General features: G+C 44.5%; 1 protein-coding gene across 1 annotated transcript in view; it reads left to right on the top strand.

Annotated features, from left to right (window-relative positions):
• The window catches only part of VPS53 (VPS53 subunit of GARP complex), a 296,463-nt gene that overhangs the window by 254,465 nt on the left and 23,303 nt on the right, over positions 1-18,695 (top strand). The window contains exon 20 of the mRNA XM_082246053.1: positions 846-983. Coding sequence (XP_082102179.1) covers positions 846-983 — 138 coding nt within the window. The remainder of the gene's footprint in view (positions 1-845; positions 984-18,695) is intronic.

Here is an 18,695-nt window from a genome sequence, read left to right as displayed (position 1 = left end):
CACAACAAAAAAGGGCCTCAGCCGGGATGTGGGGCAGGGTCACACTAATACATGGTTACTGTCATCTGTGAGTAAAGTAGTGCTGGTTGTGGCTGCCTTTTTTGGGGGCATTAGACCCTGCCCCCCCCCCCCCAGCCCAGTCCACCCTGTTCTAAAGGCAGGACATTTTTACCTTAATAAAATCCCTTTCCACCTTCCTAAATTCTCACCTACTTCGATCCAGCAATGTTCAGCAGCAGGACTCTGTAAGAGCAGGGGGAACCATTGGCTCCTGCTGCTGTCAATCAAATCTTGTGAGGAGGGAGCAGGGGGGCAGGGTCAAGCAGCACTGTGTGTGTGTCTATAGATGCATGTAACCCAGCTTGGGAGTGAACCCCCATAGGAAGCAACTTCCCATTTTGGCGCACCGAAAACAGGAAGAGCCTAGAGCGCCGGCAAGGTTCCAAAAAGAGAAGGTTCAATAATAAAGCAGAGCATGTGTATTATTTTAATAAAAAATAAATAAAATTAAGCTTTGTAATCACTTTAGGTGCCAACTTCAATCTTCTTCCTGTAGACCCTTACTTCTCAAGGGATACCTGAAACACTGAGACTGATTTGGGATAATACTTTGTGTGTTTTTTTTTTTTTTTTTTACTATACTATGTTGTAACATTAATATGAGTACATTGTAATTGTTTGTATTGTTTGTAAACAGAAGAGAAAAAAAGACATGAACAATTGTCAAATTATATTGTAACTATATGTTGTAACATTGGCAGTGTTTTACCACTACTATTGGATCAACGGTAACTAGTTTTGCCTATTTGTTTGTAATGCCTAATATTTATCTGTCTTGCTTACAGCTTCTACTTGATACTCATTCATTAAAAACGGTTCTTCTGGATCTGCCATCCATTGGTTCTCAAGTAATAAGGAAAGCTCCAGCCAGTTACACAAAGATTGTAGTGAAAGGCATGACCCGGGCTGAGATGATTCTAAAGGTGAGCTATCAATAAGCATTATTTCTCTGTAAAATGGACAACATTTTTATCAAAATAATGTGGCTAGATTTGTGCAAAAGAAAATGTGGACTAAACATTTGGATAAACATTTTAAAGGCCTTTTGTGTTTGCGAGGGCTTCACTTTGCTGTCACTTAATCCACTCGTACCTGTGAAATTGTGAATAACTGTTGGAGGAAATGCAATTGGGGCCAGGTACCTGACCAAGGTGCTTCCATCCTTCAAAACCAGACTATTTTCACAGGAAAAGCTTCAGCATTTCCTAATAGCAATGAAGATTGCTGCCCCTTCCTGTCTCCTGCAAATTACTGTTGGCCAATGCAGTAGCCCATCATAGTGATGGGCCAATAGGAACTTGTGGGGGCAGAAAGTAAGGGCAAGTTTTGACACTTTTTCTGTGATTCTGTCATACCAGAAAGGTCTCTGGCTGCTGCACTTTATACTTGGTGTAGTTGTTTAATGAAACCTTCTGGGATTACTTTAAACAATATCTCCTGCAGCATCTTCCGGTCTACATGCACTCAAGTAATAGCTGTATGCCATTTCTCAGCATGGGTTTCCTGAAGGTGACAATAGTGGAACACACATGTGTAATGTGTGTTGAAACCTAAATTTGTAGTCTCCATCAGAAGCCCATCTAACAGGGTGACAAAGCAAAGAGCAAATTTGATAGACAATTGTCATCCTATATCAGTAAATGCTTGAACAAGGACCTTCATGTCAAGATCACCTAGTATAACTGCAAGCCACAGATATAAAAGTAGTAAAAATACATTTTAAAATTAGTTGAACAAATGTGCTTTTATTTATTTGGTTTTTTTTTATTAGGAGCCTGTAAAGCATTGTTACTGCGATCAGAAGATCACAGGTGCAATCTCAGGCTCCTGCAGACTCAGTGTTGCTGTCTTCCCGTATCGTGTATGGGAAGGTACAATATCTCCTAAGAGTACACCACTCACATTTTTGTAAACATTTTATTATACCTTTTCATGTGACAACACTGAAGAAATTACACTTTGCTAAAAAATTAGTGAGTGTACAGCTTGTATAACAGTGTAAATTTGCTGTCCCCTCAAAATAACTCAACACACAGCCATTAATGTTTAAACCGCTGGCAACAAAAGTGAGTACACCCCTAAGTGAAAATGTCTAAATTGGGCCCAAAGTGTCAATATTTTGTGTGGCCACCATCATTTTCCAGTACGGTCTTAACCCTCTTGGGCATTGAGTTCACCAGAGCTTCACAGGTTGCCACTGGAGTCCTCTTCCTCTCCTCCATGACGATATCACGGAGCTGGTGGATGTTAGAGACCTTGCTCTCCTCCACCTTCCATATGAGGATGCCCCACAGATGCTCAATAGGGTTTAGGTCTGAAGACATGCTTGGCCAGTCCATCACCTTTACCCTCAGCTTCTTTAGCAAGGCAGTGGTCATCTTGGAGTTGTGTTTGGGGTCATTATCATGTTGGAATACTGCCCTGCGGCCCAGTCTCCGAAGGGAGGGGATCATGCTATGCTTCAGTATGTCACAGTACATGTTGGCATTCACAGTTCCCTCAATGAACTGTAGCTCCCCAGTGCCGGCAGTACTCATGCAGCCCCAGACCGTGACACTCCCACCACCATGCTTGACTGTAAGCAAGACACACTTGTCTTTGTACTCCTCACCAGGTTACCGCCACACACGCTTGACACCATCTGAGCCAAAAAGGTTTATCTTGGTCTCATCAGACCACAGGACAAGGTTCCAGTAATCCATGTCCTTAGTCTGCCTGTCTTCAGCAAACTATTTGCAGGCATTCTTGTGCATCATCTTTACATGAGGCTTCCTTCTGGGACGACAGCCACGCAAATCAATTTGATTCAGTGTGCGGTGTATGGTCTGAGCAATGACAGGCTGACCCCTTCAACCTCTGCAGCAATGTTGGCAGCACTCATACGTCTGTTTCCCAAAGACAACCTCTGGATATGATGCTGAGCACATGCACTCAACTGCTTTGGTCGACCATGACAAGGCCTGTTCTGAGTGGAACCTGTCCTGTTAAATCGCTGTATGGTCTTGGCCGCTGTGCTGCAGCTCAGTTTCAGGGTCTTGGCAATCTTCTTATAGCCTAGGTCATCTTTATATAGAGCAACAATTCTTTTTTTCAGATCCTCAGAGAGTTCTTTGCCATGTTGAACTTTCAGTGACCAGTATGAGAGTGAGAGCGATTAACACCAAATTTAACACATGTGAAAAACAAAAATTAAACCCGCGCTACACAACGTGAAAATTTAAATAAGAATAAATGCAATAATGGGCAGCTGCTGCAGACACTAAGAAAGTCTTAGGAAAATATGATGAAAAACGAATTTATGCAGCGCTAGCTCAAATAAAGTGTAAAGTGCTGTGATATAAATACAATATTCAATATTTTATAAAGTGCACACTGTATGATCAAATGTAAAAAAGTGCTATGTGCTAAAAAAATCTCTGAGCAATAACAAATAAATAAATATATAGATAAATATATTAGTGCACAATAAACAAAATAGGTGGTTAGAAATAGTCCAAATAAATATTCAGTGCTTGAAAAGAGTCCTTAAAGTGATCCAATTAAGGTGCCAAGGTGCCAAATAATTAAGGTGCTTGCAGAGTGATATGGTGCCCCTCAAGGTTCCCCACTCACCAGATTGCAGATAATAATAGACCTTCAAAATTATTGCACATTGCCCGGGATCTTTACAGGACCAGAACTTCTCCTATGTAGCCTTGGAACTTTTTGGGTCAGCTTCCGCTTCCACCGTTAAACAAAAGAATGGCCATACATGGTCATTATTTAACACATCTGCTCCCCATTCACACCTGAGACCTTGTAACACTAAGTGCCCATTCACACTACCGCGACTTGTCAGGCGACTGGTCAGCCTGACAAGTCGCGGTCCATGCAGTGCTACGGGAACCGTTCTAATAGGAGCGACTCAAGTCGCTCCGACTTAGAAAGTAGTTCCTGTACTACTTCGGGGCGTCATCGGAGCGACTTGCATTGACATTCATTATATGAAGTCCGTGCAAGTCACGCCGAAGTCGAGGTGCATGTGACTTCACAGGTCGCCCCCGAAGTCGTGCCGCGGTAGCATGAATCGGCACTAACAATTCACATGACACCGGAGAGAGAAAATGGCTCATTGGGCCCAATTTGTACATTTTCACTTAGGGGTGTATTCAATTTTGTTGCCAGCAGTTTAGACATTAAAGGCTGTGTGTTGAATTATTTTGAGGGGACAGCAAATTTACACTGTTATACAAGCTGTACACTCACTACAAAGTGTAATTTCTTCAGTGTTGTCATATGAAATGATATAATAAAATATTTACAAAAATGTGAGGGGTGTACTCACTTTTGTGGGATACTGTAGTTACTGAATGACGGGAAGCATCATTGAACTGCCTAGAGTGCTCATCAGCGCCCTGGAAGTTCATTGAGAACTACAGGACGTCCGTTGCAATGGATGACGGTAGTTGTAGTTCTCCCAATCACTGAACTCTGTGATAGTGGGCACAGGTAGAAGATCCCTGGCCCGCTGTCACAACAGGGATTTGGGGCTGGGGGTGAGAGGTTGCTGCTCAGTTAGTTACAGGTTACACCTTAAATATGAGTGTAACATGTTACTAAAGGTGAACTTATGAAATGTAAGGGATTGGGTTTACATATACTCGAAAGCAAGGGTAGGCAAATTTTCAGAGGTTGAGATCTACCTGGACAACATGGGGGAAAGCAAAGATCCACTGGGAAGGGGGGGGGGGGGGTCTACTACGCGGAACCCTTCAACAAAAAAAAAAATGATCAAGCTCCCAATAAAAAAGACAGCATCACTGTACTGTACTCTTCACATCACCCTCCCAATGTAATTTCCTCTGCCCCCCCAGAGTAGTGTCCTATACCCTCCTCCCCCCACAGTAGTGTTCTATACCTCCCCCAACACAGTGTCCTCTGCCCCCTTCACATCACAGTAGTGTTCTTTATCCCCCCCCTAACACAGTGTCCTCTGCCCCCTTCACATCTCCCCCCCCCCACCCTGTAGTGTCCTCTGCCCCCACAATAGTGTCCTGTACCCCCCCATGCTGTGTCCTTGATGGTATGCCGACCCCCACTCTAAATCAACCGCCAGCAATTATATTTGTATGTCCTTGCATGCACAGACTGAAACGCATGTAAACCAGACCTAAAATATCTTCCTGGCTTCTAAAAAGCAGTGAGTCTTTCATAAAAACCTTGCAGTGGGACATTAACATTTAGTCCATCCCTGCTTAGATAAATGAGTGCATTTGTTTGGGGAATAAAGCTTTTGGGCTATGGTTTGGGGAGGTGGGGGGAAAATTTACTTTTTGGTGCTGACTCTGCAGTTAAGATCTTCTTAAAAAACTTTTTTTCATGTTTGTATGTTAAAATGACCATAGAAAATTAAGTAGCTTATCCTACCATTGCCAAGTTTAGAAAAATAAACACAACCCAAGACAGTTTTATGACTGTCTGATGGTTCAGAAAAGCCTAAATATACCGTCCATGGGACAACACTTTATTGCAGTGGAAGGAAAAACAGAATTTAGAGCTTTAGTTACAAGTAGTGAGAAGGGAACATATGGGATTGAGTCACTATTATTTCCCCATTAACCAACACAAGTATTTAGACATTTATAGAAAAAAATGTTTCTCTGTCGCTCATTGACAGACGTAGTCTTCTTGATTCACAAGAACTGGGTTATGTTGTCTCCGCAGGAGTAGGACTAGGCAGAAAAGAAAAAACGTTCTGGCTCCACCCTAGGGGCAGTCCCAGAGGGTATATCCTCCCTCTCTCTGCTACAAGGCATCAGTTTTTTTCTGTCTAGTCAGGAGTAAGGACCTAAGTTCCTTGCTGGGATCTCTGGTCCTGGCAAGATTTTTTTTTTAGAAAAAATATTTTTTAGGTAGTTTTTTCTCCAGTGTTTTTTCCTGTGAGATCTTCAAGCAAATACGCCGGACTGGGCGACACCAGTGGTCACCCCAGCCGGCCTACGAGCGCGCGCAGACCATTGCATTGCGCTGGGTCGGCCGCGACGGAGTCCCATTGGAGGGACTGACCTTGCGAGTTAAAAGTCTCGCTTGGACGCCAGGAACCAGAGAGTTGAGGCGTCCGGAGTGGTCCACAACCCCCCACCCCGGTGGAGAGGGTATTGTGAAGAGAGGGTGCCTGTCGGTTCGGTATGGTGAGTAAACGTTCCCTTTTTTCCTCGTTATGAGGCAGTATGAATTATGGGCCCCTCCATACATGGTCAGTATCTGTCTGACACTTAAAGTCCCCCTTGTAAATACAACATGTGTTTGGTGGGAAGTGGACTTGGTTTGAGAGCTAACACTCTACCCAGCAGACTGTAGTATTACAGCAGACATAGGAGGTATAATCCTACCCTAATTGTAGTGTACCTCCTGCAGATCGATAAACCGCCATTTAGCAGAGATGCAGGTGGATGTGCTGGGAAAAACTATTTTGGCAGTCCGCCGCCATTTTGCCGTAGACCGGGTGCATGAATGTCCTCAGGTCACGCCGGCCGCCATGTTTTTGGAGTCTATTGTCTCCTGTATGAGGGCGGCCATGTTTGATGAGCCCAGCTACCTCGTGGAGAGCTGGGAACGCCGGAAGGCGTACACAGGGGGCGGAGCCACGTCCTTCTACCCGGGAAAACTAACACAGCTCTTTCCAGTCTGTAAAAGACAGACGCTGACTGCAGTTGGTTGGAAACTTCTCTGCATCGGGTGGTGAGCCTTGAGGGTCCCTCTCTCTCTCTGTGGGGATCGAGAAGCAGGTACTCTGAGGGGCGCTATTGCGCTAGGGGGATACACATAAAAAAAAAAAAAGAGGTATTTTTTATTTAAAAAAAAAAAAAAAAAGTTTTTGTTTTTTCTGGCAGAGGTGTCCTGAATTAACATGGACCCTGCCACTCATGTATCTCCACCGGATCCCCTCGAGGTGTCTGCAGGATCCTCCAGCACCCCACTGACGGTTGAATCATTGTCAGCTATTATGAAAACTTTTGTGTCCTGGGTGGAAGTGGCTTGTCAGGGACAGGGCGCAAGAAAGCGACCCCCGCCTAACCCCTTATTATCTGAAACTTCGGATTCAGAATCTGAGCCTATTTCTGCAGTTGCAGGTACTTCATCTGGGATTGGTGTCTCGGGTACTGTCTCTTCAGACAGTGAGGAGGATGTTTCGGCATCAGCCATAGCCCGTGAGGAAGCGTTGGTAAACGCACTCATTGTATCTGTTCAAGAAACCTTAAGATTACAGGGTATTCCGTCGGAAATAGCTGAAACTGAAATCCCCTTTGGGACTAAAAAACGCATCAGTAGCGAAGGTTTTTCCATTGCCCAAATGTTTTGGCAATCCAATCAAAGAAGAATGGAGTCTGCCAAAACGCACTTCTGCTATTTCTAAACGCATTAACAGGCGTTATCCGTTTGAGGAAACCCTCATTAAGAAATGGACAGAACCACCTGTGGTGGATTCACCAATTGCTAGATTGAATAAAGCCACGGTTATTCCTTTAGAAGACGCCCCGTCTTTTAAAGATCCAGTGGATCGCAAGATAGAAGCTATGTCTTGCACCATGTTTTCCTTGATTGGATCAGCTTTCAGACCAATAATTGCTATTGGACTGGTTTCGCAGACTGTAACTGAATGGACCAAGTGGTTGCGTCGGGACTTAGAAGAAGTCCCTCAGGCCAGGTCAGATTTGTTGGAACAAATGATACAGGGGTTACAGTTTGTGTGTGATGCGGCGTTAGACGCCACTCCATTATTGGCGCGAGCATCAGTTTCAGCAGTGGTTCTCAGGCGTACACTGTGGCTAAAAGGTTGGTTAGCCGACCAAGGTTCCAAAAAAGCATTGGCTAATATCCCCTTTTTAGGAGAGCGTCTATTTGGAGCCAACTTAGATGAGATCATTAAGGATCTCACGGGAGGAAAGAGCACCTTTTTACCGCAAAATGTTAAAGGTAAAGGACCTCGTCAAAGGCGAGGACCTTCTTTCTCTGCTCACAAAAAGTTTTTTCGTCCCGCGGGTGAAAAAATTAAGTCCTCCAAAGCTCCTTCAGGAGGCTTCAGGGGACGTTGGTCGGGCAAGCAAAAGCCCGCCCCCTCCAGACCTAAAGATAAATCGTCCAAAGCCTGAAGGTGCGCCCCCACCCATAACTGGGGTGGGGGGACGTCTTCGCCGGTTCCCGGATAAATGGCTTTCCAGAATCCCGGACAAGTGGGTTTGCGAAGTCATAAGGTCAGGGTACAAGATCGAGTTTCGATCTCTCCCACCGGCGCGATTCTTCCCTTCCAATATCCGACTATCCCCGGAATTGTCTAGAAGATCTGCGGAGAGCAGTCACGGATTTACTACAACAAGGAGTGGTAGTCCACGTTCCTTGGACAGAACGTTTTCAGGGGTTTTATTCAAACCTATTTACAATACCCAGGAAAGAGGGCAAAGTGCGTCCAATTCTGGACTTAAGGGCACTCAATTCCTTTCTCAACATAAGAAAATTCAAGATGGAATCCATTCGCACAGTAGCAGCCTTCCTGCATCCAGGGGATGTCCTAGCGTCCATAGACATCAAGGACGCCTATCTTCACATTCCCATTTTCGCAGGACATCAGCGGTTTCTACGCTTTTCCGTAGAAGAGAACCACTATCAGTTTGTGGCGTTACCTTTCGGTCTCGCCACGGCTCCTCGGGTCTTCACGAAGGTGTTGGCCCCAATGTTGGCACTACTGCGCCAAAGAGGCATATCGATTCTAGGTTACCTAGACGATCTCCTGCTTCATGCAGAGTCTCCTCAGACCCTGCTACAAAACATAGAAATTACTATAATTTCTTTACAGGAATTCGGGTGGCTGGTGAACCAGCAAAAGTCATTTCTGGTTCCCACCCAGAGGCTCGAATATCTGGGTCTAATTCTAGACACAGTCAGGACAAGAGTTTTCCTTCCGGTAGGGAAACTCCGGAAGATTCAATCAGCAGTCCAGTTGTTACTATCCAACAGCTGGTCTTCTCTTCGAACTTGCATGAGGGTTCCGGGGTTGATGGTGGCTTCCTTCGAAGCAGTCCCATTTGCCCAGTCCCATACCCGAATTCTTCAGCAAGAGATTCTTCTCAGATGGAATCGGAATCCGGAATCCCTGGACAATCGGATCCGATTGAGCAAACAGACCAGAGAGTCTCTGGTCTGGTGGCTTCGGTCTCCGATGCTCAGCCAGGGAAAGTCATTTCTGCCAATATATTGGACGATAGTGACCACGGATGCCAGCCTATCCGGATGGGGAGGAATTCTCGGTCAGTTATCTGTCCAGGGACTTTGGTCCCCGGAAGAATCCAGGTTGCCGATAAATGTATTGGAACTGAGAGCGATCAGACTTTGTCTGATTCACTGGACCGAGCAGCTCCAGGGCAGCCCGGTTCGAATCCAGTCGGACAACGCCACGGCCGTGGCTTATGTCAATCACCAGGGGGGCACCAAGAGTGTCCGAGCGGCCAAGGAAGTGGCTTGCATTCTTCGCTGGGCGGAACGATTTGTTCCAGCGATCTCTGCGGTGTTCATTCCGGGGGTGGAAAATTGGCAGGCAGATTATCTCAGCCGTCAGACTCTGGATCAGGGGGAATGGTCCCTCCATCCAGAAGTTTTCCACCAGTTGTGCCTACGTTGGGGCACCCCGGATGTGGATCTGTTGGCATCACGATTCAACAGGAAAGTACAGAGATTCGTGGCTCGCTCCCGCGATCCTCTAGCAGAGACCGCAGATGCACTGATCGCCCCGTGGGGGCAATACCAGCTAATGTATGCCTTCCCTCCTCTCGGGTTACTGCCAAGACTTCTTCGCAGGATAGAGGAGGAAGGAATTCCAGTAATCCTGGTAGCTCCGGACTGGCCTCGCCGAGCGTGGTACGCCGACTTGGTCAGACTGGTGGCGGACGTCCCGTGGAGACTTCCTCTCAGGGAGGACCTACTGTCTCAGGGACTGATCTTCCATCCTGCTTTACGATCGCTGGCTTTAACGGCCTGGCTATTGAGACCCAGGTGCTGAAGGACAAGGGTTTGTCAGCTTCAGTTATTCCTACTCTAGTTAAAGCAAGGAAAGCGACTTCCAGAAAGATTTATCATCGCACATGGAAGTCCTACATTGCATGGTGTGAACCTCTGGGGTTCCGTCCACGGTCTTATTCGGTTAGTCGAATATTAGCTTTTCTGCAACAAGGGGTTGAGCAGAAACTGGCCTTGAGTACTATCAAGGGTCAGGTCTCAGCCTTAGCTATCTTTTTTCAGAAGCCTTTGGCTACTCATTCCTTGGTGCGGAATTTCATCCGTTACCACCCTGGGATCTTAATTTAGTATTGTCGGTTCTTCAGAAACCTCCCTTTGAAGATATTAGGGAGATTCCTCTACCTACGTTGTCCCAGAAGGTGGCCTTCTTGGTGGCTATCACTTCTGCACGCAGGGTGTCAGAACTGGCCGCATTATCTTGTCGTTCCCCATATCTGGTGGTTCATAGAGATAAGGTGGTTCTTCGTCCGAATCCATCCTTCCTACCAAAAGTGGTTTCAGAATTTCATCTGAATGAAGAAATTGTATTACCTTCCCTGTGTCCTAAGCCCAGTCATCCTCTGGAGTTTGCTTTGCACTCCTTGGATGTGGTCCGGGCGATCAGGGTATACTTGAAAACGACAGACTCGTTTCGCAAGACGGATTCACTTTTTGTGGTCCCGGATGGACCCAAAAAGGGGTTGCCTGCATCTGCCGTGACTATTTCCAAATGGATCAGACAGACGGTGGTACAGGCTTATTCTATTAAGGGTCAGGAGCCCCCGTTCCCTGTTAAGGCGCACTCCACTCGGGCACTTAGTGCGTCATGGGCCTTTCACCATCAGGCGTCAGTGGTCCAGGTGTGCAAGGCGGCTATCTGGTCGTCGGTGCATACCTTTACAAGACATTATAAAGTTGATGTAATGGCATCGTCTGATGCCTCGTTTGGCCGCAAGGTTTTGCAGGCCGCCATTTGAGGAGACCAGTGGTCTACCTCGAGGGTTTTTTTCCGTTGGAATTTTTATTTGAGTCTCATTCTTTGTTTATAATGAGCCTTTAAAACTTCTAGTTTGGCACCGGTTGGGCCTTCTAGATTGGATTTTGATTTCTGTCAATCCCACCCCTCATTTGTGGCACTGCTTCTGGATGTCCCAGTTCTTGTGAATCAAGAAGACTACGTCTGTCAATGAGCGACAGAGAAAATCGGATTTTTGTAAGATCTTACCGTAAAATCCTTTTCTCTTAGCTCATTGACAGACGTAGTACCCGCCCCTCTATCATTGAGTTGGGTTGGGTTAAATTCTCTGTTGCTGCTTTGTGACAGAACTGATGCCTTGTAGCAGAGAGAGGGAGGATATACCCTCTGGGACTGCCCCTAGGGTGGAGCCAGAACGTTTTTTCTTTTCTGCCTAGTCCTACTCCTGCGGAGACAACATAACCCAGTTCTTGTGAATCAAGAAGACTACGTCTGTCAATGAGCTAAGAGAAAAGGATTTTACGGTAAGATCTTACAAAAATCCGATTTTTTTCAAATTAATTTTGTAATGTGTAGCAAGTTGTGCTATATAATATATACAGGGATATGTTTCATTTCCCAGCTTCTGTTTTATTTTGTCATCCCATTTGCTTCTTTACCATATATGTTATTAGACACATAGTACACTATTTGATAGTACCAATATACCTTGTATTGTTTTAGCAGTTGTTTTTCTGTATCTGTGAAGAATTTTCTTTGCTTGCTAACAAAACGGACATAGTACTAAGCTATGTTTGTTATCTGAAGTATGTTTTGAAGGTATAAGTATGTTGTCTGCGGTGTTAAATCATAGCTGGAGCTATATGTGCTTGGAGAGGATAGGGGGTGAGGGTGTGGGGGGTCTTCTGCATGAAAGGCATAGTAGCATAATGAATCATTACCTCTTTCTGACTCAACACTTACAAGGTATCCAAAATGATTGCCTGTTTCAGAATTAGTCATACTTCTGTGACATTCCCTATTACTTCTAAGCCTGACTATGGCTGGTGACATGGACAGAAAGAATGCATCTTCCAGTTAATAAAGGTACCCTATCAAAATGCTTACCTAGCTTAATCAAGGAAAGGGCATTTAGAAAAGATTTTGCAGACTAGGTGCATTAGAGATGTTTTTTAATTGGAAGCTGTTGTGTTTTTTTGTTGTTTTTTTTGCTGTTGCAATATTTGTTAGAAAAAGTTTGACATAGTTTTCACCTTTTTTTCAAGCTTGCCATTTTACCCACTTAAGCCCCGGAAGATTTTACCCCCTTCCTGACCAGGGCCTATTTTGCGATTCGGCACCGTGTGAATTTAACGGACAATTGCGCAGTCGTGCGACGCTGTACCTAAACTAATTTGACGTCCTTTTTTTCCCCACAAACAGAGCTTTCTTTTGGTGGTATTTGATCACCTGTGCAATTTTTTGATCATGCGCTATAAACAAAAAAAGAGCGACAATTTTGCAAAAATAACAATATTTTTCACATTTTTTTATATGAAATTCCCCCCCAAAAAAATGTAAAAATCAAAATTGTTTAACATTTTAGGCCAATTTGTTTTATGCTACATATGTTTGGTAAACAAAAAGCGTATTTTGTTTGGTTTGCGCAAAAGTTATTGCGTTTACTAAGGGAAAGATTTTTGTCATTTTTTTTTTTTTTTTTTTAAGGAGTAATGGCGGCAATCTGCGATTTTTTTTTTTTTATGCGGGACTGCGACATTGCGGCGGACAGATCGGACCCTTGACTGACATTTTTGACACTTTTGGGGTTACCAGTGACATTACTACAGTAATCAGTGCTATACATATGCACTGTTACTGTGAAAATGTCACTGGCAGTGAAGGGGTTAACTTTTTTTGAGAGGGAGGGGTTAAGTGTGTCCCTAGGGGCGTGCTTCTAACTGTGATTGGATGTGGCTTGATGTGTAAGAACAGAGATCAACGGTCCTACATAGCAGAACTGTTTGATCTCCATTCTTACATAGGGAAGAATGACAGGCAGCTTTTTTTGCATTAGCCGCCTGCCTTTCTCTCGGTGTAACGGACGATCGCAAGTGATCGCACACGCGTGGGAGGGGTCCGTGACCGAGCGGGAGCGCGCCTTCGGGGGCGTACGCTCGCTCCCTAGAGCCTCACAGGCTAGCGACGTAGTCCTTCGTCGCTTTGCCTGTGAGGGGCTGACCGTCGCAGTAAATAGTCGTGTGGCGGTCGGCAAGCCGATAAATTGAGCATTTGTTATGGTATTATTTATAAACATTTTCAGGCAATCAAAGGTAGATATGCAGGTAGTATCCTTGCATTTTTTAGTGAGAATTTCACACCTTTGTTGTTTGTCGTCTATCATTTTGTGTGGCAAAAGAGCCACCAGAGTAAGCATAATGCCTTTATGCCTAGAAGGGATGTACAGTACTTTAGAAAACCTGTACTGAGTGAAATGTGTTGGCTGCCATTATTACTAGATGCCATGGCTCAGACATTGATCCTTTTACATTGGAAATACATGGGCAACTAATTCTTCACCTCTAGCTTAAGTACTTTGAGTCAGTGACTATGAACAAGTATGTAGCTAGTGAACTAATATGTAGATCAGTGACTTATACCAGCCGTAGATGGTTCAGTGGGGGCCAACCGAGATTTGATCCTTGTATGGGCAGGCTGATTGTACCCAAGTCGATCCATCGATCAACTTGATTCCAATCATCATGTCAGATTTCTAGCATGTGATTATTGCCAGCAGCTATAGCCACTAGCAAAATGCACAGTGTGTTCTCCCAGTACAAATGGCTCCCTGTGCCCCCCTGCTGGAAGAACACAATAGCTTGTTGGGCGGGATTCCCCCATCAACACTGACACTGTTAATGGGAAAATCTAGCCATTTTCTTTCCTGCAACTCATGGCCATCTATGGCCTGCCTTAGAAGCACTGAAACCAGAAGATCAGTTTGTCAGCAAAGGAAAAAGATCCATAATGACAGCCCCCATGAATTGATCATGCCATCTTTCCTTTGGGCTTTTTATCGTTTTCGCTGCTTTACTTGTTTTGGTTTAGGCGCTTATTTCAGTTCATGCAGTATCTGTATGAGAAACTTGTCCATGTGCTTGTTGCTTTTCTTGGGGGGTGGCCTGCTCTTCCATGTTTAAGAAATACAGTGTACTACTAAATGGTTTCTTATTGAGAAAATACAAAAATATATAGCTTGTTGGCACCTAGGGCTGTGCATGCAGGAGGGAGCAGTTCACGGAACTAAAGTTGCCAATTTGTGTTGCCTTTCCTGTGCCCCAGGACAATATATGAAGGAAATTGCTTTGCATGCCTTGGATGTGGTCCGGGCAATTAGGGGTGTACCTGGCAGCTACGAAGTCTTTTGGAAAGTCAGACTCACTATTTGTGCTCGCAGATGGGCCTCGGAAAGGGTTGTCCACTTCATCTGCGACCATTTCCAGATGGATGAGACAGTCAGTGATTTAGGCCTATTCCATCAAGTGTCAGGTTTCTCCTTTCCCTGTTAAGGGGCACTCTACTTGGGCGCTCAGTGCCTCCTGAGTTTTCCATCATCAGGCATCAGTGATGCAGGTTTGCAAGGCGACCAGCTGGTCATCGGTGCACACTTTCACGAAGTTCTATAAAGTGGATGTGTTGGCTTCTGCGGATACTTCTTTTGGCTGCAGGGTTTTGCAGGCTGCACATTCCCTCCTCCCTAGCAACAGCGGCTGCCTGGAAGTAGCGCCCGGATGTACTGCTCCTCCCCTCACAGGTAGAGACAGATTAGAGGCCATTAACTGTTCTGATGGTGCTGGGAGTCATCTGTGTGGTCCAATAGGCCTTCATTGGTCCCCGGAAAGGAGGAAGGGGAGGATGCTGCAGGCGGGACACATAGGGCAGTCCTGGAAAGCCCTGAATGCACATGAAGTATCTTGATGTATGGACTGCCTCCATTTAAGGAAATTCCATTGTCTGCTGGGGCCAGTCTAATCCTAGAGTGTAGGATAACTACAGGTTTTCTGATTAGTTTTCTCTGGTAAGCAGCCACCCATTCCTTTGTTTGGTCACTGTGGGGTCGCATGCAGCACTTGACATTGCAGGTTGTGTGAACTCAGTATCAATATCAAGGAATCACTTTTTGGATTTCAGCCTGAAGGCTCCATTACCACCACATTGTTTTATTAGTGACTTTTTTTGAGTGTTTTTCTGCACGTTTTTGTTTTATGGCACCATTCATGGTTTATTTTCCTGCACTTTTTGTGGTATATGGATATTAATCTTTTAAGGAAAATATTTTTATATATTTTTTTTTTCCTTTTATATGGTTCATAACTGTCATAATTTATTATGTTTGTTTATGCATATTCATTTTGAGCGCACTAGTCTATCTTCACTTATGCTGTTTGGAGGACCTGGTCATCTTTGAGGATATAATGTTTTTTCAGGTGGGCTCCAGTTGTTTTGTTTGAGCTCCTGTTTACCTGGTTGGCTGTAGTTTAGCCTTAGGGAATTTTGTTTTTCGCGGTTTCCATCCCTCATGTTTAAAACTGCTTTGGGATGTCCCAATAGTTAAGTCTGTCAATGAACGAAAGAGAAATTGGGATTTTTGACTTACCGTAAAATCTATTTCTCTTTTGTTCATTGACGGACACAGCACCCACCCCTCTGTAGAGTTGTAATTCTTCTGACACTGCTTGTAACAAAACTGAGTACCTATAGCAGAGAAAGGGAGTATACCCCCTGGGACTGCCCCATAGATGTAGCCAGACTTTTTTTCTGCCTAGTGCCCTACTCCTGTAGGGGGCAGTATAAACCCAATGGTTAAGGAGATCAGGAGCTATGTCCGTCAATGAACATCAGAGAAATTGATTTTAGTGTAAGTAAAAAAATCCAATTTTTGTATGATCCATTTTCTAACTGGGTTAAAGCGTTTTTAAACCAAGAACCAAAAATGTATTATATTGCATCTTTTCTTTTTAAGTTTTTTTTCACCTCTCTTTCCACCTGGTGATCTGACCATTAACACTCCTCCTGTAATAGAGCACCCCTACTCTGGATGAAGGAGCACAGGGCACCTTTGGACAACAAGCATTTTCAGTCTGGGGGTGAGGGGAGTGTTTAGAAATACTAGCAAGTTTAAATACATTAACAAATTGAAACAAAACTCCAGCTAGTACTATATATACAGTTACAGCAACATTTATTTTCCTTTTGGGATAAAAGTTTTACATAAATAAAAGCTGATCATTGTAAGCACCCCTGCTAGTATTATATGGTTGTTGTCACTGGCTGGATCATCTGGTAAAATTAGAAGAAAGCAAGCATAAAAAAATATATATACCATCACCACTAAGCTGCAATATAATAAATGTTTGCTTTTGGGTGCAATACCACTTTAAACGCCGATACCTTTGTTATGGTCATGTTATAATTTTACTGACCCTAAAGCCCCGTACACACACGCAGATCGTCGTCATACAAACGTCGGCGGACGAAAGATCTGCCGATTGTATGCGTGTTAGTATGGTGCCTCCGACAGATGTCTGCACACAATCCGCGGACAAGAGTCTTTCTTGCAAACATGAAAATTTTTGTCTGCAGACACCAGAACGGACGATTGTTCGCCTGTCAGTACAAAAATCAGCCGACAGACCGCAGATTTGCAAGACTGGGCATGCTCAGAAAATAAAAAACACAGGGAAAGTTAACCATTACATGACATCACTTCTGCAGTCAGCTGAAGTCTGCGGACAAAATTCTTGTGCTGTCCTTGTGCTGTCTTTGCACTTTTCAACAGACACCGACATCCCGGGGAGAAAAGACGAACATTTGTATGACGACGATCTGCGTGTCTGTACGGGGCTTAAGAGTATACATACATATAAGTTATTCCTAGTGAAAAAATAAAATATAGAGCCATGTCTTAGGCCAAAAAGACCAGTTGCATCACAGCAATCAAAGAAGTTACCATTCCATCCATGTAACATGCCTGATAAATGCTTAAAATAGCTCATGCTGCGATTATAATGTGTTGGTCAGTATTTGTTTCCAATCAGTAGAATTCTGTTTTTACTTATGAAGTGTTTGGTATGTTACTGCAGTTGATATTAAGCATATTGTGAGGGCACAGAAAATGCTGTGTAGTGTTTTTGTGTCCTTCCAGAGACCACAAGATATCCCTGGGGAAGTGGAATGCGCTTTGGGTTTTGGAAGTTTTCAGTCTGCTGGCAGCCACTCCACTGTACATTCCAAGTTTAGGTTGGGCCCTAAGCCCAGACGTGAAGTTGGTTATAAGCATTCTGATCATCCAGACAACCACATTTTAAAGTGCCACACTGCTCAAAGAAGATAGTCACCCCCTACACAGATTACTAAAATATTATGCTCTGTTACAACTATCCGAAAGCTGAACCCCGGGCACAAAATATGTATATACATATATTTGTCAGTAGCTTCAAAGGATATAAGACAGTTTTTCCCATGCCAAACACCTTTGCAAACCTAGTTATTACTATGTAAAATATCAGTGACATCATCTGTCCACACTCCACTGAAACGTCATCAACCATCATCAACACTCCACTGAAACGTCTCTCCTAAAACTTACAAATGACTTACTAACAGCAAAAACCAATGGTCACTACTCGATACTCTTACTCTTGGACCTCTCTGCTGCCTTTGATACTGTTGACCACCCCCTCCTCCTCAAAAAACTCAGTTTGCTCGGTCTCCGTGACTGTGCTCTCCATTGGTTCGAATCTTACCTATCTCACCGCACCTTCAGTGTCACTTACAATTCCACTTACTCCTCTGCAACTCCTCTTACTGTTGGGGTCCCCCAAGGTTCTGTCCTTGGACCACTACTATTCTCAATCTATACCTCCTCCCTGGGTCAGCTAATAGCCTCCCATGGCTTCCACTACCATTTCTATGCTGATGACACCCAAATCTACCTCTCTACCCCTCAGCTCACCCCATCAGTCTCCTCCCGCATCACTGATCTACTAACAGACATATAAGCCTGGATGTCTCACCACTTCCTCAAACTGAATCTATCTAAAACCGAGCTCATAATATTTCCTCCTCCACATGCCCCTTCCCCGGAATTCTCTGTCAAGATCAATGGAACAACTATTAGTCCTTCCACACATGCCAAGGTGCTAGGGGTAACCCTGGACTCTGCACTGTCCTTTCAGGCTCACATCCAATCCCTGTCCAAATCATGCCGCCTTAACCTTCGCAACATCGCTAGAATACGGACCTTTTTAACCAATGACACCACCAAGCTTTTAATTCACGCCCTGGTTATCTCTCGCCTTGACTATTGCAACTCCCTCCTCATTGGATTACCCTTGCATAGATTATCCCCCCTTCAATCCATAATGAATGCTGCTGCAAGACTTATCCACCTTACCAACCGTTCAGTGTCCTCCAACCCTCTCTGCCAATCCCTTCATTGGCTTCCACTCACCCAACGAATAAAATTCAAAGTGCTAACAATAGTTTACAAAGCCATCCACCACTCTGCCCCCAGCTACATCACTAACCTGATCTCAAAATATCAACCAAGCCGCTCTCTTCGGTCCTCCCAAGACCTCCTGCTCTCTAG

This window comes from Pelophylax lessonae (genome assembly GCF_965119305.1).
Source record: "Pelophylax lessonae genome assembly, chromosome: 2".
Taxonomy (NCBI): domain Eukaryota; kingdom Metazoa; phylum Chordata; class Amphibia; order Anura; family Ranidae; genus Pelophylax; species Pelophylax lessonae.
Note: the sequence above shows the minus strand (reverse complement) of the source record. Positions and strands in the feature narration are given on the sequence as shown.